General features: G+C 46.9%; 5 protein-coding genes across 5 annotated transcripts; 3 read left to right on the top strand and 2 right to left on the bottom strand.

Moving 5' to 3' along the window:
* Positions 1-2,132: 2,132 nt before the first annotated feature.
* F4812DRAFT_417643 (general substrate transporter) lies at positions 2,133-4,685 on the bottom strand. Its single transcript, XM_047933183.1, has 7 exons — positions 4,589-4,685; positions 3,955-4,487; positions 3,414-3,896; positions 3,343-3,353; positions 3,010-3,289; positions 2,789-2,951; positions 2,133-2,730 (listed from the first exon to the last, which is right to left on the bottom strand). Exons 2-7 carry the CDS (start codon positions 4,472-4,474, stop codon positions 2,520-2,522), a joined length of 1,668 nt encoding a protein of 555 aa, XP_047792765.1. The 5' UTR covers positions 4,475-4,487; positions 4,589-4,685; the 3' UTR covers positions 2,133-2,519.
* A 47-nt stretch (positions 4,686-4,732) lies between these two features.
* Positions 4,733-6,594, top strand: F4812DRAFT_417639 (taurine catabolism dioxygenase TauD, TfdA family protein). Its single transcript, XM_047933182.1, has 4 exons — positions 4,733-5,243; positions 5,300-5,406; positions 5,488-5,966; positions 6,079-6,594. Exons 1-4 carry the CDS (start codon positions 4,876-4,878, stop codon positions 6,199-6,201), a joined length of 1,077 nt encoding a protein of 358 aa, XP_047792764.1. The 5' UTR covers positions 4,733-4,875; the 3' UTR covers positions 6,202-6,594.
* A 932-nt stretch (positions 6,595-7,526) lies between these two features.
* On the top strand, positions 7,527-9,049 carry F4812DRAFT_469069 (aromatic compound dioxygenase). Its single transcript, XM_047938840.1, has 4 exons — positions 7,527-7,824; positions 7,881-8,403; positions 8,486-8,754; positions 8,844-9,049. The coding sequence occupies exons 1-4, from the start codon at positions 7,578-7,580 to the stop codon at positions 8,993-8,995; spliced, it is 1,191 nt and encodes a 396-aa protein (XP_047792763.1). The 5' UTR covers positions 7,527-7,577; the 3' UTR covers positions 8,996-9,049.
* Positions 9,050-13,578: 4,529 nt separating this feature from the next.
* Positions 13,579-17,195, top strand: F4812DRAFT_456457 (C-type lectin protein; the record flags this gene model as incomplete). Its single annotated transcript, XM_047936993.1, has 13 exons — positions 13,579-13,821; positions 13,872-13,990; positions 14,050-14,288; positions 14,361-14,475; positions 14,545-14,558; positions 14,617-14,638; positions 14,701-14,990; positions 15,267-15,960; positions 16,013-16,088; positions 16,135-16,529; positions 16,590-16,855; positions 16,928-17,009; positions 17,129-17,195. 13 exons carry the CDS (start codon positions 13,579-13,581, stop codon positions 17,193-17,195), a joined length of 2,622 nt encoding a protein of 873 aa, XP_047792762.1.
* A 662-nt stretch (positions 17,196-17,857) lies between these two features.
* On the bottom strand, positions 17,858-19,556 carry F4812DRAFT_266627 (nagb/rpia/CoA transferase-like protein). The gene is made up of 4 exons (XM_047930852.1): positions 19,509-19,556; positions 19,278-19,448; positions 18,292-19,168; positions 17,858-18,206 (listed from the first exon to the last, which is right to left on the bottom strand). Exons 2-4 carry the CDS (start codon positions 19,346-19,348, stop codon positions 18,117-18,119), a joined length of 1,038 nt encoding a protein of 345 aa, XP_047792761.1. The 5' UTR covers positions 19,349-19,448; positions 19,509-19,556; the 3' UTR covers positions 17,858-18,116.
* Positions 19,557-19,885: the final 329 nt, after the last annotated feature.

Here is a 19,885-nt window from a genome sequence, read left to right as displayed (position 1 = left end):
GGTTGGCCACCATATCAAATAAGCCTGAGGAATGCTTCGGAGGTATGGAACTATCCAAAATAGAGCAGAACGATCCTTCAGCACTCGTTGAGACTCTTCCAAATGGTATTGCTAATCCAAAAAGGTCCAAAAATAAGTATTTCCTTTAGACTTCCGAGTGAGTTTGCAAGACAATAATAATAAGAACAAGCCCCAGCCCACCACCAAGAAATTACCGAGATTGACGTTGTTGAGACGGGAGGCTAAGGATACGATCATAGGGTTGAACTGGTTTCAGGCATCCGCCCGTACAGGGTGTCAAAGATAGGTAGGTGACAATCAGTGAATCTGGCTAATAAGAAACAAGAGGCATGCATGTTCCCCTTCATCACATCATCTGGGGTTTTCAGGTTGTTGTAAATTCGCTGTACATCTGTTTGTCATATTGCCGGAGTGACAGGACTCAGACAAGCTATCGAGACTCCATATCATCGTCCCAGGACAAGGAAACAAGATGGCGGATGAGCCTGATCGATCACGAAGACAGTGCAGCCCTGCCAACGGCACGGCTCCGTGTGGAGAGGCATCACTCCGGGTAGGAATACTCGGGCATCATTACGATCTCTCTCTTCCGGACCTGCTTCTCGGCCCTCTGTCCGGAGCAGGGAACGATCAGCACGCCTTATATGGTTGGGCGACGTCTGGATCCGTTGTCCGTCATGGGTGGACCCAACGCTCAAAGCTTAAGTTTGATGGTGGTTTTGTTGCAGTGAGATTAAGTCCATAATGGGGGAGTGAAGCTGGTGAAAGTTGGGGCTGTGGTGATATGAGTAATAACAGTGGTGGTGAATATGGAGCAACGAACATGACCGATAGTAATAATTAGGGGCAATGAATCAATAGAATATTCTAGGGGTTCAAGTGTTATATCTCACAACTTTCAGAGTTGGTTGTGCAGCTAATGAATGTCTAGTGGCACTTGAATTCGTTGCCTTGAGTTGTTGTGGTTGTCAGTGGTCATGAGGAGCGTCATGAGAGGAGCGTCAGGTTGGCGGAAAGTGTTGTGAATTGTGAGGCAGCAAGCACCCAGTCGTCCTTTGTCTTGATGCTTTCCCAGCCACACGACGTGTGTGGTGATACACACATCTATAGCACATCACAACACACCATGGTAGGTATGATGGTAAACACAGCTGTTTTGTGTCTCAACAAGCTATATAGCGACGTAAAATGACTTAGAAAGACGGCCTCCCGATAAGATGGGATGGGACGTCCAGTTGCAACGGTATCATTATTGCCCATGACGGGGAGTGGTGGCTTGGATATGAAATAGGGAAATCCAAGGACTTGAGTGTGTACATGACAATAAGTAATAGAGAAATTAATAGGACTTGAGTGTAATATGTAATGAATAGTGGATGAAGGTTTGCCGCAAGTTATTGTTGTTAATGGACACTTCGTTGGTTAATAGGTTGCGTGTTCTGTGTTGAGTGCGTTTGAGTGACGAAAGTAAAGAAAAAAAAGTATGAACTTTCGCGGGGGGACGCCATGTTTAAATAATAATTCAGTCGGCGGTCTGCCGGGCGGTAAAGAATTTTTAAGACACTCTTACAGTCGTTCTGCCGCTTGTAAAAAGCAGGAACTCACCCAGAGGAAGGAAGTCGCGTAGAAAAAGGAAGCAACGTAAAGGCAGGTAGTCACCCTGCACCTGCCCGTTGCTAAGGTCGTTGCTACCTTTGTTACTGCTACTTAGCCCCTCCTGCCGTTGCTACTGCCTTTGCTATCTCCGCTGCTGCTGTTTTTGCCAGGTTACTTGCAAGTTGTATCCTTACCTAAAAGCACCGTTGGAAAGTGCAAAGCTACATGACTTAAGTACGTACCTTTTCTTTCTTCAACATGACTACCTTATAATAAATTAAATTCTACCTAATGTTAGGTACCTACTAGAGGTAGGTAAACAACTAGTACCTGTTGTAAATGCCGTATTACGATAAGCAGAGGCAAAAATCCAATATAGGTAATTGGGGTTTTAGTTATCTCTACAGGTTTTGTCCTATGAGTAACGGGTGAGTGGTCTTATTATCAAGAAGCGTCTATGTTTTGTTTAACAGTCGTAGAGGTTTTACGCATATCCTCACCAACAGCTACAAACCCTCAGTGATGAGTCTATTTAGACATAGAAGCCGTAAATTACAATCAGTATTACACCTGGTGGGCCGGAAGAACAAAAGAGGTATGACACAAGTGATTTTGAACCAGTACGCAGAACGCCAACCCCAAAGCACCTACAAGAATCAGAATCAAAAAATGTTTACCCTGGGCAGGTACTTACTTCTTCATTGCTAATTTTGAAAGAATCTAGTTTGCTACCGTGGTCGGAACTCCTTGCTCTTGGCTTTGATACGATAGTCATTGAAAGCCAAGGCGGGCTGCCCCAATAGAGCCCCTATTCGTTTTCCCCCAAAGAAAGCAAACTATTGCAAATATCGTAAATTCTCTCTAAATCAACCTCATCAACTCCATACAACTTCCCGAGTTACTTACTCCACATGAGATGTGCTTCTGTTCTTCTCCTCGATGACAGCTGTTCTCACAGCTTCTGTGCCTGTGCATATATATCTCTTGAACTTTCGGGCTGGGACCTTAGCTTCAAATATCTCGTTTATTTCTTCCAAGGTTCGGTCACGTGTCTCTGGCATAAAGGCCCAAGTAAAAAGAAACACCACAACGTTAGATCCGAACCAGATATATCTATTATATCAGATTATCAGCAAAGAGTAGGTAATTCAACGAACTTATCCTTACTAACCCGTATTTGGCACTCCATCCAAGACTGGCCGGGTTAATGAAATATGGCGCCGTAAAGACACCAAGCCAGTTACCAAGGAAGTTGAGCGCAGTAGCTACGCCGTACGTATGGGCTCGGAGGTGGTTGCTAGGCAATTCACCTCCTAGGAGCCAAGCATACGGAGCTTCTCCACTTAGCAAGTTCAATTCTTGCCGCGACTTGGACATAAAGGGGACACTTACCGTAGGCAACATAAAAGAATATAAATAGTGCGATAAAAGCGACAACTGCCTTTGCAGTTACCACAGTCCGTGGGGCTACAGTCCAGGCGACCGCAAATGCAAGTTGGCAAAAGCCGCACGCTGCTACTCCGATGAGAAGGATGACACGACGGTCAATATGACGGACAACAAAGAGGCTAGCCAGGACGCCGACAAGTCCCATACATGTTATCATGGTGGAGTATGAAAATGCTTCTTGTACACCAGCAACAGTGAGAAAGTAAGTCGTATAAATATTTAGCTGGAGGAGTTAGTAAAGCAATCTGATGTTGGTACAGTTATAGGTTTCCTTACCCAAGAAGAGCCTACACGGAGTGTTAGAACCATAGATATTCCATTTCTTGAAAGAGTGTCATTTCACTCACCATTAGCACAGTGAAAGCAAATAACAGCGATAGAAAGGAGGGATCGACGCCGATTAGTACCCTTCCACATCTCGACCCACAGGTGCTTCCCCTGAAACTGGCCTGATTGCGCTGCTGTGGAGATTCGGATTTCTTCGAACTCGGCTTGGAATTCCTTCTCTTTAATATTCTTGTTTCGAAGTCTTCGAAGCGCTGATTCAGCTTCGACTTCTTTTCCTTGCGTCATGAGCCAACGTGGGCTTTCGGGGAAGAAAAGCATGGCGATCGACTGGATGGTCGGAGCAACGAAGAAAATGGCAAGTGGTATTCTATAGGCCTCCTTGTCGAGCATAGTGTGCGTGCCATAATCTATGGCTGCTCCCACGATGGATCCTATGGAGAGCTGGCTCTGATACACGGCGAAAGCGATACCTCGGAGATGGGCGGGAGCAGCTTCATTGATGTAAACTTGTGCGAACGTGAGGAACCAGCCTACCGAGATTCCTATCGGGCATTAGACATATTGATCCCTCAGCCAAACTTGGTGTATGGTTACGCTTACCGAGAACGAAACGGGCAAGATAAAGTGCGCCAAGATTTGTCGTTCCGATCATTATAGCCGTAGCGATATAGTTCAAAACAGATGCCGTCCATAATCCTTGTCGTCGCCCGAACTTGGAGCTGAACGGGCCAACCGAAAGCGAACCCACGAACGTTCCAATCGTCATTAAAGAGGATATAAGCTGTTGGACAGTCGGGTCGATTGCCCACTTGTCAGCCGATTCATCGTAATAGCCAAAGACCTTTAGGAAACCAGGCATGGCCATGAAGCCACCGACGAGAGCATAGTCAAGGCCATATTGAAAACTTGAAACTGTGACAATAAAACAGATTGCAAGACATTTTGTATGGCTGCGGATATCTAGCTGCAGCGGGTTTGCTGAGATAGCTGCGGCAACCATAATTGCGGAGGTATATGTCTCGCTAACGCAGTGACGCAGAGAAAGAGAATGACGAGGTTCCAGACAGCGGACAGGCTGTCTCTTGAAGAATTCCTTAGCACACAGAAAGCCAATTCGCATTCCAACGAAACAGGTGCGCTACTCTATATCCCGGCTCTCTGAACTTCACCTGATGTTCTCCTTTGGTGAACTATTGATACGTGATCTCCGCATCCTAACCCCAAACTTCCTCAGATTCACATTGCCGACATCCAGAATTGACATAACCCCCTGGCTACCCCCGCATACCCCAGACGGCAGACGGCAGACGGTTAAGAGATTTACGGGGGCCTAAGATTGGAGTAGCTTAAGAAGTCTCAAGTTTCATCGGGCGGTAAGCTGTAATCTTGTTAATATAAGTGGTCGGTTCCTCCTTCGCTTACCGGAATCTACCTACGTTCCCAGTAGTCACTCAATAATTTCAAAGAGTCATTATCAGCTTCAAAAGGCGAAAATAGATTTTATAGTACGTGCCCCAAAATATGGGTTCTTTGTCTACAACCAAGCTCAAACGAGAGCCGTTGAAAAAGGGGTCGTCTATTGATTATCTCGAATATGTTGACACCACCCCTATCATCGGTCGGGAATACCCTACCGCAAAACTTAAAGATATACTTAGAGCTCCCAATGCTGAAGAGCAGTTGCGCGACCTTGCAATCACCATCTGCCAGCGCGGAGTTGTCTTCTTCAGGGCCCCTCAGGATGATCTTTCCGTCGAGGAACAAAAACACATCACGGATATGCTTGGTAAGCTGACGGGACGACCTCCTGCGAATGGGTTGCATGTGCACCCCCTAAATAACGACCCCAACAATCTCCCCATGGCGGACGGAACCACCGATAAGCACATGTAGGTTAGGTTGGAGCAATATGGTATTCCATATACCGACGCTGACGGGAGTTAAGTTATGTCATCAACTCCGAGGCAGCCAAGAAGTTATATGCCACAATGAAGAACCAGCCCGGCTCAGGCAACGAGCCCCGAGATCTAGGTCGGGAATGGCACAGCGATAGTGCGTTACCAATAACCCCTTATGTAACCTATTCAATCTCCATGAGATTCCCTTAACTAACCCAAATAAATATCCCTCTAGGTCTCTTCGAAAACTGTCCATCGGACTTCTCCTTCCTCCGTATGCAAGACACCCCTCCCTCCGGCGGCGACACCCTCTGGGTATCCGGCTACGAGCTCTACGACCGGCTCTCGCCGCCGTTCCAGAAGCTCCTCGAGACGCTGACGGCGACGTGCGCGCAGCCGGTGTTCGAGTCGGCGTGCCGGGCGGGCGGGTACGACGTGACGTCGCCCCGCGGGTCGCCCCTGAACCAAGGGTTCGAGTTCTCGCCCTCGCACCCCGTGGTCCGGACGCATCCGGTGACGGGGTGGAAGTCGCTGTTCGCGGGCGTGGGCCTGCACGTCAGCCGCATCGACGGGGTGCACGCGTACGAGGACCAGATCATTCGCGACTACGTGCTGAGGCTCGTCACGCGCAACCACGACTGCGTCGCGAGGATGCACTGGACGAGGGGGGCTTGCGCGATCTGGAGCAATGCGTGCACTTTGCATGCTGCTACTGTGAGTTTGCTTAACCTATCTAGAGTTATCTCTGTTTATCTCCAAGTACCTACTTTAGGTACTAGGCAAGTAATGTGCTTGTTTCTTTCCGGTGCTAATGTAGCTATGGCAGCCCGATACCCACCTTGTAGAAGGTGTGAGAATAGGAATCAGAGCTTCGGGGACGGGTGAAGTGCCGTACCTCGATTCGGCGAGTACGGGACGGAGAGAGGCGCTGGGATTGCCACGGTTTTGAGTATCTTATAAACGGAGAAGGGAGAGATTATATCAGGTGTTCTCGAATACTGTAGAATTTTCCTAAGAGAGCATCAATACTTCTTTGGAATTAACTCGGGTATCTGATGGTTTTTTTACTTGGTCAAGTTCTTGTACCAAATTTGACTTGTAAAGAAAAAAAAACCCAAACCAGGATTCGCAAGAAGTGGCCAATCAGACTTCGATTAGGACCTTACGCATACCCTTTGCGGAACCATGCCAGTTGTTTCGACCAATTGGATTTAAAAGCCCCTTTTTATGAAGTCTTAACTAACCACAAGTTACTATGTATCAGCATCTGATAAACACATTTTATTAAGAGCTTTTAACTCCAAGTTTGATAATACTAATCATATAATATAATTGAAAATAGTCTAAATACTATAATATCTCTAGATGAGTTAATTAAATGCGTATGTCTTCATTCGTCATCTTCGTAGAGTAGACGAGATTCATTGGTTAAATGCACCCGTACCCCTGATGGATCACATACAGACCAGACCTGCTTCAATTTTGCGACAGCTTAACCTTAGCGTTGGAATTGTTTAGATGCCCGGTTTCCCAAACCTACGACCTTGAAAACTCTTAAAAAATTGCCTACCCCCTATCGTCACGTTGGTCGTTGACACAATCAAATCAGGACTTAGTAAAAATAGCTACATCACGAAACATTGAGGCATCGAAATGGATCTTATTAGACGGACTTAATTCAAACCAATTAAAGAAGACTATTACGCATTACAACTACCGAATTGAGGACATGGGTATCACTCTATGTGGGTCGGATTCGTCAACCATCCACATCCAGTTTCAAGCCTTTTCAGCTTTAAGTGATCTGACGACGCTTGAATTGTCGAATCGTCCGATGGATTTAAAAACACTGTAATTCTCATTGGCTGGTTCGATAGCCAGGATTTCCCTATTCCTTGCGAACATAACTCTTGCGGACGAGGCTCAGCTTTTTCTCACCGTATCTCGATATTCGCCTCTGCGTAGGGGACGCGTAATGGCATCTTTAGAAGCTAAGACTAGAGCATACTAGAGAAATCGATGGTATCTATCGTGATGGAGAACCCAACAGGTCTTGACTATGCAATGAACTCACCGAGGACATTACAATGCCAGGATACACGACAAGCATTACGAATAGAGATCTCCTTAATGGTTGTCTGGTGGGACTAGAGAAGAGCCACGCAACTGGGTGAAATCTTTGCGAAAAGGATTAAATAGAAGACCATTGTACCGCTGTATTTCTTTACATCTTCTCTCATATCCAACCTTAGACAGTTTGCCCTCTATCCAGTCGTTCTGTAACAGTCAGTCGTTCACGAAGTCATTCCCTATTCCCTCATCACCATGGTTGCTTTCTCCAAGTTGGTCCTCGCGGCTCTAATTAGCCACACCACCGCCCACCCCGGCGAGAAACACGACGCGCAGAAGATGAAGCGTGAGCTCGTAGCCCGTGACTATGCGGCTCAAGTTGGCGCTCGATCCCTAGCTTCGTGCTCAAACTCGGCTTCCGCTCAAGCCCTGAAGGCGCGCTCAATCGCGCGTCGTGCCGAAACCGTCAGCAAAATCCGACAGAAGCGTGGCATCCAGGCCGGTAAGTAACGATCATCAATTTCTAAGGTGTATTCAACTAAAAGGGAACCTCCACAGCTGCGAGAAAGAACAAGCGAGAACTCGCAGATCTCCAGGCCTGGGAGAATGTCAACCACAACATGACGGGAACTTACGACTACAACATGTTCACCTCGCTCAAGGAGGTGTTCAGCGGAAACACAAGCTGTATCCTAGCCCCTGAGATTACCGACGGGCCCTACTATATTGTTGGGGAGAAGATGCGGTCGAATGTTAAGGAGGCCAAGTGGTGCGACGGTATCGACTTGTTCCTCGAAGTCCAGTACATTGACGTAAACACCTGCGACCCCATCCCCTCTGTTGCGGTCGACATCTGGAACTGTAACGCTACCGGTGTCTACAGCGGTATCTCTACCAACGGAAACTACGCCGACGGCGGATACAACTCTACTTACCTCCGAGGTATCCAGTTGACAGATTCCGACGGTGTCGCCAGCTTCGAGACGATTTTCCCCGGCCACTATAGTGGACGTGCTGTCCACACACATTTGTTGGCACACACCAATGCTAAGGTCATGCCCAACGGTACTATCTCCGTCTGGTAAGTTTCCGGTAGAAGAAGCTCAATCTATTTACTCAACAGTCCAATTTCATCGATATGCCGTAACTAACTCCAGTCGTAGGAACGCACCAGTCAGCCACATCGGACAGCTTTTCTGGCCTGAGGACTTACGCCAGGAGGTCGAGAAGACGTACCCGTACAATACCAACACGGTGGAAGTCACGACCAACGACGAGGACATGTGGTCCGTCCTCCAGGCCGACGAGGCGTACGACCCCTTCCCGCAGTACGTCTACCTCGGCGACTCGATCGAGGACGGCCTGTTCGCCTGGATCCAGATCGGCATCAACGGCTCCGCCGATTACACCGAGAACGAGTATTACGGAGTTGGTAAGTCTGTCCCGCGATCCACGAAAAATTAAATGAAGAATATGAGGAAAACGAGAATATTGGAAAGCTAATTCATACATTCATTGCAGCTGCGTATCTCGACGCCGAGGGCGGCCACTCGACTGGTTACAGCGTCGGAGGCGGTGCTCCGGGTGGCGGTAACGGAACCGGCCCCGGTGGAAACGGAACTATGCCTAGTGGATTCCCGAGCGGTGCTCCCCCTGCGGAGACCGGTGCTTAAAGAGACAGGCTAAGATTCCGTTCAGTTAATCATACGAAGCCACCATAGTTACCACGTTCTTTACAAGTTCCCGTTTAGATAGCAAAGTTGGAGATTAGAATTCAGATCTTTAGACAGTCAATTGTCCTACCTAATATAAGGTACCTAAGATTTGTGAAATGAACAGTTCTAAAACCAGTAGACCGTCCCAGGTGATATTCTATCAATCTATATGCTAAACCGAAGTGAGTTCGTTGGTTGTTAGCGGTCTTGCCTCATGGCCACCTCAGCGCTCACTAAACGGCTAGGCTTGTGGCACAGTTAGGAGGTTAAATAATTATGGACCGGAGCTTACCTAGGTAGGCAGGTACCTCTTATATGGATCCTATAATAGGGGTTCCCTCCAAGGCTTAGGAGAGACGGTTCTCCGTAAACCTAGAATCATTTCCATAGGAGCAGATCTACATCCAAGGGATAATTATACAGTTAATGGAAAATTATGGTCAGTTTATTATAGTGTTAGGCTAAACGACGGATATAATATCTTCGTTCTTACCGTACATCTGACAAGCCATGTGTTTAATTTGCATGATCCTCACGTCTCCTATCAATATTTTCAACTTATTCTCATTTATCTGTAGATATTACCAGATACCGGTGTGTGTTCAAATCCCAACTAGTCACAATCTATCACTAAGATGAAAATGAAACTTACCATAGATCCGATAACTAGGTCTTTCACGTAAACCTGGTAGGTAAACCTGCTCAAGGCGATGGTGTGGCTGGGGTACCACCAACTGTATTGCAACAACCTCGCGTGTCACAATATCGCTGTTGAGTAACCGCACAATTGTATTTGTTGATGTAAGATCCTGCTAGGAATTGTTACAGATCAAATCAAATCATGTTAAAAGTCATATCATCTCTATACGGACAAATACCTAACACGGCACATTGGGTTGCCACTCATTTCAAGGATAGATCCTATATGAGAGGCACCTAACGTACGGGCAACCTTTCCGAGAACAGTTAACTTCTAGGACTCTCCTCTTAGAATACTCTTTAACTATCAAGTTATCATTAATCCACATCAAGACTCGGTTAATCTTATTTTTAAATAAGTGTTCATTGCCTCCGTGAGATATAAGCATCTATTCAAATGATACGGTAGGTAAGAGGACGCTATACTACCGGGTGAAGATAGATACATCTTCAGTTTAAGGTGATTTTAAAGTGTTCCTAACTAATCTACTTATCGTATTTATATTGATGCCTTTTAAGAAATATACAATTCAAGCACTAGTTTCCCCTAACAACTGTTTAGCTCCTCCGAACTTGCAAAGCTCAAACAGAGGCAGGCATCTACCTAGAAAAGAGTTTCTATCGTAGGCACAACTGCTCTTAGGTATTATCTCACATGGGATTTACACAGCTACCTAGATTATATTTCTAACAGGCAACCTTTTATGATGACGGCATATTTTCATGATCTTCTATTATCATCCCTTTGATATACGGGACTAACAGGTATCTTGTACCTATATCTTTGAACAGTTTAAGTAGTTCCTAATTAGCTCACATGACACCTATGATGCCTAAGCATTTTACTCTTTGTCCAATCTACAGTCTCTTCAGCGCCTGGGTGAATAGGCTATGGGTACCTAATACGATATAATAGGCTTTTCAGCAGCTCATAGACTACCAAGTCATCCCACCATAATCAGTCCAAGCTGAGGTTTTTAATTAACCCAACCCAAGGGTAATATTTGATAACCTAAAAGGAGACAAGGTTAGATTAAATTGCATGCTAGGTAACCATCCAGCTCTGCTGGATGAGCGGGTAGTGGGCATTCAGAATTACAAGTCGTACAATGACACCCCATGATAAATGTCCAACGGTCCCTACGATGTATAATCTTGGGCTAGCTGATGCTGTCTTGAGACCGAGGTTATGTTTTTTCAGCGTTGATGGGTCGTCCACTAACATATAAGTCAACCCCTCTTAATATATCTTCACATATAGGTAGTTGCCACTGGTAAAAGTCGCTCATGTGGTCCAACAAGAGACAAAATTTAGACCGAAGGTTTGGAAATCGACTGGACGGTTCACCTCTGCTGTTCCGGTAAATTTCGAGTTGGTGGCCGAGAATGCCGCGGAAAAGCTGAAGCCTGTCAAATATGATGAAGTGGTATTGGAATAGATAGGAATGAGACGCTCCATCAGAGCATAAATTTGGGGGAGGGGGGGTTTGTTCATTCACTTTTCTTTTCAGTCGTCAAGTTACTTTAGGTACTGCCGAGTAAAAGAAATAAAATAAATAAATAGATGTGCCCAACTCGGATATTGAGGTTACTGTAGCTCTGTAGCTGTGTAAGGTGGTAGACTAGGAGGTAGGTAACAGGTAAGTTAGGTACCTAAACTCAGGTAGTCTCAGGGTAGTTCCAGGGTACTCTGGGGGTGTCACGGGGGAAGAGACTTCCCCACAATTGACGTGCAGTCGGGGGTAACATCCAGGCACTGTCCCACCGTTAAGTAAGAAAGAAGATGCAATAGAAAGTTCGGAAAGCTCGACACAAAAGATGCAGGGCGCTGGGTTAGGCAAAAACTAGGTAATGGCCAATTTAGAAATCATGTGAGCCTGTAGCCCGTACCCCATGATCAGCTGTCCGGCCGTCTATCAATACTACCTCCCTAATATATAATACTGCATTATGATTTTTTGATTTTTTATATTTATATTTTCATTTTTATTCGTGCGTCACCGCATCTGCTTCAGACGGTGCTGTAAAATGACGCCGTTTGAATCATCTTTCGCTTATCGCCAAATATAGACTTACACGTGTGCGGGAGGCTCTTTCGGTTGTTGAGGGGTAAAGTTGGGGGGGGAAGGGAGGGGGGGTTTCGGTAAAGATCGTCAGGCCATGATCACATACAAGTGACGTAGAGAGAGGAAACTCTCGGCGTGTTTCTAGGTACATAGGTAGTACCTTAGGTAGTTATCGACAGTACTTACCCTAGCCCTAAATCTTCTATAATTCATTCAAGTACCAAATTACCTTAGTTAGGTACCTCCCATACTATGTAAGTACCTAATGCTACAGACGGAAACGGACCTTTTTGAAAACGATGAGGTATAAGAATTAGGTAGGTATACATTAGGTAAGTCACGTCCAGTCTCCTATAGCGAGCTTCTCTTAGGTGATACAGCATAATACTATTGGGACGGCAAGGCTTTGGTTTGCGTTTTTCCAATGCAATAATGATTAAATGCGCGTCATCACTTTACCTTTTTACATAATTCATGTATAGAAAAATATTAATATTAAGTAGACACAAGGGCCACAAATATAAACGCCTTTAAAAGATACTGTAAAAAAATAAGAAATAAAAAAAATAAAGGCCCGATGCCCAATATACTAACTAATGCATTGATATTCCCGGAATCGAACATTCGGTACATGTATCTGACTAATAATATGACAGGTAAATAGGTACCTACTTCGTAAAAATAAGGGTTCCCACCGTTCGAAAGCGTCTTTACCGGGAACCGGAACCAAGTCAAGGTACACCCGTGGTCGCTTACCTCTAGGTTAGGGTAGGTAAGGGACGGCGAGAAGGAACCTGCAGCGTTCTTTGTCACACAGCAGGATACGGTATGTAGGTACTTTAGACCCTAAGCTTAGTCAAGTGCGCTAACGATGGGACACGGCAGGTGTATTGTACAATACCATACGATACGTGGGTACATGCACCCGGCCACTTCTTCCTGCGGGGCCGGAACAGCCGTGGCCCTTACTTGCTGACCCTGTTCTGCCCCGTGATTTGTTTATTCTTCTACAACATCCCACTCTCCAAGTCATAGCCTGGTTTAACTTGCAGCAATTTATGACAGAATTAATTCTGACTCCTCAATTCTCAACAAGTCTAAGCTATCCAAGTTCCGGGACACTTTACTTTGCGTACCTCGCCAAACCCTTCTTGGCAATCCGAACTACCGTACCATTGTGCCGTAAGCAGAGGCGTCGATAGATACTATGTACGTGCCCCGTCCGCGTTTCCACGGTTTACTTCGGATTCTAAATACATCAAGCACTTATTACCCTACTATGTACTGTGTATGTGTTATGATAGCCAAATGACAGTGTATATCCACGATGGCCAGCATGGAATGCATCTTGTTTGAACGCCTTAGGGCTGACGTCCCCGATAAATTATTCGCTGAACCAACCACACATCTAACTGGGGCTGGGGACTAAGAGATTGGTCCCCAACTGACATCACCATTATCAATCACCCTTGCTTCCTTTAGGTAGGTACTCCCATTGTTAGCGGCAGAGAATATGGCCTCGCAGCTAAGGTTTGTCCGGCTTCTCATCATCTACAATATGCTTTGCACTAGGTCTAAGTTGGTACACATTTCCGTATTGTAACTCTCCTGTTACACCTTTCAGACTTTGCAACCGTTCCTTTTGAAGTTTATATATACCTTATATATTACCTGCGATATCCTCACCCCTGCAGAATCGTGAAAATAATTACACTCTAAGCTTAGCAACCACCATCTCTTTTGTGTGATAGGCATTTCGATCAATCATCAGCAGCTATGCCATCTGTTGTCGAGTCCCCCTATAAGCCTCAGCTGCCCAACCAGCAGCACATGTTAGAAAAGGGTGCTAGTCTAACCCCGGGACGACGTCCCAATATTGATATCACCGACATACGGCAAGCCGCCGTTGAAATTAACCTAAAAGAGGAGATCCATAACTTACTACGTCCTCAAGAGGGACCCCGAAAATTACCCACCTTACTCCTCTATGATGAGAAAGGTCTACAGCTGTTTGAACAGGTTAGCCAAACATGCTTATACTTATCATCCGACTCTAACCAAGACTTCAGATCACGTATTTAGAAGAGTACTATTTAACGAATTATGAGATCCAAGTCCTGCGGCGTTCGGCTGCTGCAATTGCTAGGTCAATTCCGTCTGGATCTCTATTGCTTGAGTTAGGCAGCGGGTGAGTGTTATATAGCCGTCCCCGTAACACAATAGCAGTTGATTGACCTCCTTGACTAGCAACTTGAGGAAGGTGACTCTTTTGCTTCGAGCTCTTGAGGACGCCGGCAAGAAGATCGACTACTATGCTCTTGATTTGTCAGAGGATGAGTTGTCAAGGACTCTGGCTCAAGTCCCAAATTTTCGTCACGTACGGTGTCACGGACTGTTGGGAACGTACGATGACGGCCGTGAATGGTTAAAGAGGCCGCAGATCGCCTCCAAGCGAAAGTGTATTTTATCTCTCGGATCTAGCATTGGTACGAACTCAAGTATACTCCGTATACATATAGACACCATCAAAATCCCTTGCAATTGACCAGCCTAATTAGGTAACTTCCACCGCGACGAAGCAGCCTCGTTCCTGAGAGGTTTCGCCGATGTTCTCCAGCCGGCGGATAGCTTTTTGATTGGATTGGATTCCTGCACAGATCCTTCCAAGGTCTAGTAAGTCCCGGAACGTCCCATACCAATCCTCCCTTGAAGGACTATCAGGCTTCTGACGCCCAACAATAGTCACGCATACAACGGTTAGTATTATTGAAAATCCGCATTGAACTATGCTGAACCCTATATGCTACTCTGAAGACAGACACGGCATCACGCATAGGTCAGTTAAGAGTGACGCAATGCACACATCCTTCCGGCTTCCCCTTGTGCTAACTAGCCAAGATTCCTCTTGAATGGGCTCTCTCATGCAAACAAAGTGCTTGGGCATGAGGCATTTGACCTTAATGACTGGCAAGCCATTGGTGAATACGTCTATGACATCGAGGGAGGACGCCATCGAGCATTCTATTCGCCACTGCACGATACAGTGGTCTTGGGAGAAACGATCAAGGCCCAGGAGCGTATTCAAGTCGAGCAGAGTCTAAAGTACTCGGAAGAGGGCTGCAGTAATCTATGGCGGTCAGCCGGTATGATCGAGGCTGATCGTTGGATGACCGAAGATGAAGACTATGGTGAGTGGACCACGAATTCCTTGTCCAACCCCGGGAGTAACGGGTTCGTCCTACTTCTATCACATCCTATCCCACGAATAAACAGGGTCTGCTCCACGTTTTGGAATACCATGCAGCACGTAGTCCACGTGAGACCAGTCAGGAGACCTTGCCGTCTTCGAGGCATGCCTAAAAGGTCCCTGCGTACATCAATCGTGGCTTTTAAACGCGGGGCGGCCCTGGCCCCCGTGAGTTCTTGAGTAGATGTCGAACCAGGTTTAACTGATAGTCTGCTAGGTCTTCACCTTCTAACCAAGCCAAACATGACTCTCAGTCCTAACCCTTCAGAATATGCACGCTCCCCTGTCCCATCTTTGAGGGACTTCGAGGGTCTATGGGCTACATGGGACATCGTCACTAGGCGTATGTTACCTAATGAGGAGTTGTTAGACAAACCCATCAAACTTCGGAATGCCTGCATTTTTTACCTTGGTCACATCCCAACATTCCTTGATATCCAATTGACCAAGACCACCAAGAATCCTCTTACAGAGCCGGCTTTCTATTCGTCAATCTTCGAAAGAGGAATAGACCCAGATGTGGACAACCCCGAAATATGTCATCAGCACTCAGAAATTCCAGACGAATGGCCGCCTGTCGAAGATATTATAGAGTACCAGGGGCGAGTACGGGACAGGTTGAAGAGCATATACTCCGTTGGTCTGGAGAACATTCCCAGACACGTCGGAAGGGCCATATGGGTGGGCTTCGAGCATGAGATCATGCACTTGGAAACGTTGCTCTATATGATGCTGCAGAGTGGCAAGACTCTACCTCCACCCCACGTAAAGCGACCTAATTTCGAGGCTCTAGCTCAAGATGCATATGCTGCAAGGGTCAGCAACGATTGGTTTGACATACCTGAGCAGGAGCTCACAATAGGACTCGATGACCCCGACGATGTGCAAAACTCGACGAATCATTTTGGATGGTTAGTGACGACAGCATTGCTTAAGCACATTAATATGCTGACTAGTTCGTAGGGATAATGAGAAACCTCCCAGGCGTGTAAAAGTGCATAGCTTTCAAGCTAAGGGGAGGCCCATTACCAATGAAGAGGTGAGCTTAGTTGAGATCGAAGAAGATACGGTTCTAACTCATCCAGTACGCGCTATACATGTACAATACCAAGAAAGAAAAGGCCCCCGCCTCTTGGATTGACGAAGGCTCAAGCCGCAACGAAGACACTAATGGTCACCAAGCCAAGGAAACAAATGGTAATACAAACGGCCACACCAATGGGGCTAATGGCCAACAAGCTCTTCCTCTATCTTTCTTGGACGGCAAGAGTGTGCGTACTGTCTACGGGCCAGTACCGCTTAAATATGCGCTCGACTGGCCGGTATTCGCATCGTATGATGAGCTTTCAGCGTGTGCGGCCTGGTTGGGAGGTCGAATTCCTACGTTTGAGGAAGCTCGAAGCATCTATTCTCATGTTGACAGCATGAAGAGGAAGGAAGCCGAGCGCCAGTTAGGCAGGACAGTCCCAGCAGTTAATGCGTAAGTTTTATCCCCCATACCAAACGGATGGTGTTCACCAACTAACTACGGTGTACATAGTCACTTAGTCAACGATGGCGTCGAGGAAACGCCACCGTCAAGTACTGTCCAAGAAGTCGGTGGCAGCTCCTCCACAAATGATGAGCCGTTTATCGACCTCAGTGATGCCAATGTTGGCTTCCGCCATTGGCATCCAGTAGCCGTGACTCCCCACGGCAACCGTCTAGCGGGCCAGGCTCAGATGGGTGGCGTATGGGAATGGACCAGCTCCCCACTTAGGCCACATGAAGGCTTCAAGCCGCTAGCCCTCTATCCGGGGTATACCGGTATGATAAGTTCCCTTAGATATACACTTCTTCCTTATTTTATGAATACGTATACTAATCCTAGACACTTAGCCGACTTCTTCGATGAGAAGCACAATATCGTGCTCGGCGGCTCGTGGGCTACGCACCCTCGCATTGCAGGAAGGAAGACATTGTATGCCTACTCCCCCTTAACTCTTCTCCGTTCCTATCGCTGTGTAGACTTGTCTTCGCACATACATAATACCTTCAAATTTCCGAAACGGAACTGATAAACTAACATCGTGCACGTAGTGTAAACTGGTACCAGCGCAACTACCTCTACGCCTGGGTCGGCGCGAGGCTTGTCCGCGACCTATGAGCTAACAATACCACACCCACCTGTACTACCAATCCGCGGAGCTATCACGAGGCAAGCCTTTCTACAGCTTAGCCCCGGCAGTGAGCCAGGACACAAGCTCAGTTCCAACAACTAGCGAAGCCAACCACAGTCCACTCAGTCGTGCACCATTTTGGTGCATCTACTCATGGTTGACCTATCTCCCACAGAGACCAGGACGGATTCAACATCCGTCTGCCTGCTCACTACCTATCTTGGTAGTACAGTACAGTACGGTACAGGACAGGACAGGACAAGACAATATCTATCAATAGTAATAACAACATCCCCTCCTACCACCCACCCCCAATACACACACTTCCTTCGGAATCACGATAGGGTTAAGAAAAGGAAAACTGCTTTCGCGAAGGAAAAGAGGTGGTGATAAGTCGTACATGGGCAATTTCCAGTGTGTCTCCCGAAAAAAAAAGAAAAAGGCCTTGCATTTGATCGGTGTATCTAAAGTGGCAATAAATCTACTCACTCACTTATCAATACACACTTCAGTTGCAATTACATAATTATCCGTCCCGTTCCTTAGCTGTCATAAACGTATGTGATTTTTTTCTTTCTCATTCATATACGGCCATAAGCATTGTTAATGCTATTCATACATCGTGACATGATGGCTTTCCCATCATAGCTTTGGTATGCGCGGGCACATCATCTAAAGGTACCTATACCTAACCTAAGCTCTTGGTGCACGGCAATGGCATGATATCTACCCTCTCGTCCAACGTCAATAATAATAGTCCATCGTCCTCCATATACTAGGTACCTAGGTAACTAACTGCCAAATGCCAACGCCGTAATAGTCCCTATATAATTGCACATGCCTCTGAAGCCAAGTGTTACAAAACCAGGTCCGTATAATATCGTTTATACCGCGACTTTGGCTGAACCTCAATACAACAGATCTATAATCTGCTTGGCTACAGCTGTTGGTGTGAGGACGCCGTAATCCGAAAGGAACGATGTGATGAATTCCGGTGGCTGCGTAGTAGTCGGATGTTAGCAAGTGGACGCACTTCTCTAGACGGAAGTACCTAAGATAAAAGAGAGAGATTACTCAGCGTACGGTATAATCTACGGGGTCGGGGTTCGTCTGCGGATGTTTCCCATCGCCACCATTATCCTGGTCTTCTCTTGCGTCGAAGTCTAGTATTCCCTGCTCAAAGCCGAGGTCGAACTGGTCCAGGGGGAAGGTCCTGCCAAACTTGTGCTGTTCGGCCGCGACGTAGAAGTCCTTCTTGCGAGCCTTGGCTATTAAGGCGAGCTGGTACGTTCCCATACGCGAGATAACCCCGCCGTTGGCCGTCACCGCCTCGGCGCCGACTATGATCATATTGACCTTGCCCATCGTGTACGCGGCCGCCGACTCGGGTATCGTCGCAACCTGGACGCCCTTCGCTCTGAGGGCAGCTACCACCCTCAGACTCTCGGTCCGACGGGCCTCGTTCACCACGTGGATAACTTTGAATCTCCTTCTTGCGTCTCCCGCGATGCGCTCCGCCGCGCGCCCCAACAGCGTGCCGACGACGCGGGATCCACCGTGCGTCAATATGGTGTAGCCGTCGCGGACGTACGGGCGGCCGACGGTAGCGATCTGCTCGCGGGCCTGCTTGGCGCGCTGGGCGAAAAGGCGGCCGTTCTTCATGAGGTGCTGGCGCACGACCTCGAAGTTCTCGTGACTGCTAGTCTCCTTGCCGTCCGGGCCCGGCTGCTTAAGCGATAGGACGAGGTACTGCTGGAAGAGGTCGGTGCCGTGGGTGAGGGCGACGGGGTTGCGCACGGCGCCGCGGAGCTTCGCCGACTGGGTCTTGATGAGATCCATAGTCTCAAAGACCGTCTTGGCCGACGACTGGCTGAGGGCCTCGATCAAGGCCTCGATGGCCGCCACGGGCATCGTGAGTTCCGGGTCATCGGCGAGGAGCTTCTCGTAGGTGCTAACTATACTGGTGACGGTGAGGGGTTAGTTTAGAGTATTGTCAGACTTACGCTGCATGGACTGGGGATATACGCGGTATACGCGTGGGGGTGGAAGAGAGCAAGTATATAGCTTACTCGAAGGACTCGAGATCTGGATTGTCGCGAATGGGTATCTCGCGCTCATTTTGGCTAATAGCTGTTGCCATTGTCGCAATATTCGGGCGCACTACGAATAGTGCGAATATTTACACCAAGACAAAGAAAAAGGAAAAAGGAAGAATCTAAAGAAGATGGAATGTTTGTTGTCTAGCAATGTTGAAAGTTAAATGATGGATGTTGTTATGTAAGAGTAGGTACCTACCTTACCTAAGGTATCTAAGGTACCTGGTAGCTAAACGGTAGTAATAAGTTACGATCTTCAACTTTTTTTTTTTTTTTTTTTGCTTAAAGTTCAAAGTGTGAGTCAAATCGCGGGGCATATCGCAAGCTATCTTCACCCTCCACGAAACTCTATCTGCAAGTGCGGCTAATTGCATGGTTACTGCCCCACATTTACCCCGATGGCAGGTCCATAGTACATATTGTACCTATTGTACGTACTAGGTACTGCAGTCTATACATCTATTCAGGGGGGGGGGGGGGGGGCTTTCGACACTCGAGTACAGTTTTTTATAAAAAGTACCAAAGTGTTTTTAAAAACACAAAAGTGATAAAATCAAATTATTATATTATAACGTAGATCA

The sequence above is a fragment of the Daldinia caldariorum genome (assembly GCF_022478825.1).
Source record: "Daldinia caldariorum strain CBS 122874 unplaced genomic scaffold F4812scaffold_3, whole genome shotgun sequence".
NCBI lineage: Eukaryota > Fungi > Ascomycota > Sordariomycetes > Xylariales > Hypoxylaceae > Daldinia > Daldinia caldariorum.
The sequence above is the reverse complement of the archived record's forward strand: the minus strand, read 5'-3'. Positions and strand labels throughout refer to the sequence as shown.

What these genes read in the sequence shown, in the direction of transcription:
- F4812DRAFT_417643 (XM_047933183.1), bottom strand. Translation starts at nt 4,474, where the DNA reads ATGCGAATTGGCTTTCTGTGTGCTAAGGAATTCTTCAAGAGACAGCCT. An exon ending in TCTTGCCCGTTTCGTTCTCG is followed by an intron (nt 3,897 to 3,954) that starts GTAAGCGTAACC and finishes AATGCCCGATAG; the next exon opens with GAATCTCGGTAGGCTGGTTC. An exon ending in ATTCTTTTATGTTGCCTACG is followed by an intron (nt 2,952 to 3,009) that starts GTAAGTGTCCCC and finishes TAAGTGGAGAAG; the next exon opens with CTCCGTATGCTTGGCTCCTA.
- F4812DRAFT_417639 (XM_047933182.1), top strand. Translation starts at nt 4,876, where the DNA reads ATGGGTTCTTTGTCTACAACCAAGCTCAAACGAGAGCCGTTGAAAAAG. An exon ending in TCGGGAATGGCACAGCGATA is followed by an intron (nt 5,407 to 5,487) that starts GTGCGTTACCAA and finishes ATATCCCTCTAG; the next exon opens with GTCTCTTCGAAAACTGTCCA. An exon ending in GCACTTTGCATGCTGCTACT is followed by an intron (nt 5,967 to 6,078) that starts GTGAGTTTGCTT and finishes TAGCTATGGCAG; the next exon opens with CCCGATACCCACCTTGTAGA.
- F4812DRAFT_469069 (XM_047938840.1), top strand. Translation starts at nt 7,578, where the DNA reads ATGGTTGCTTTCTCCAAGTTGGTCCTCGCGGCTCTAATTAGCCACACC. An exon ending in AACGGTACTATCTCCGTCTG is followed by an intron (nt 8,404 to 8,485) that starts GTAAGTTTCCGG and finishes CTCCAGTCGTAG; the next exon opens with GAACGCACCAGTCAGCCACA. An exon ending in GAACGAGTATTACGGAGTTG is followed by an intron (nt 8,755 to 8,843) that starts GTAAGTCTGTCC and finishes CATTCATTGCAG; the next exon opens with CTGCGTATCTCGACGCCGAG.
- F4812DRAFT_266627 (XM_047930852.1), bottom strand. Translation starts at nt 19,348, where the DNA reads ATGGCAACAGCTATTAGCCAAAATGAGCGCGAGATACCCATTCGCGAC. An exon ending in CCAGATCTCGAGTCCTTCGA is followed by an intron (nt 19,169 to 19,277) that starts GTAAGCTATATA and finishes CACCGTCACCAG; the next exon opens with TATAGTTAGCACCTACGAGA. An exon ending in CCGACCCCGTAGATTATACC is followed by an intron (nt 18,207 to 18,291) that starts GTACGCTGAGTA and finishes ACTACTACGCAG; the next exon opens with CCACCGGAATTCATCACATC.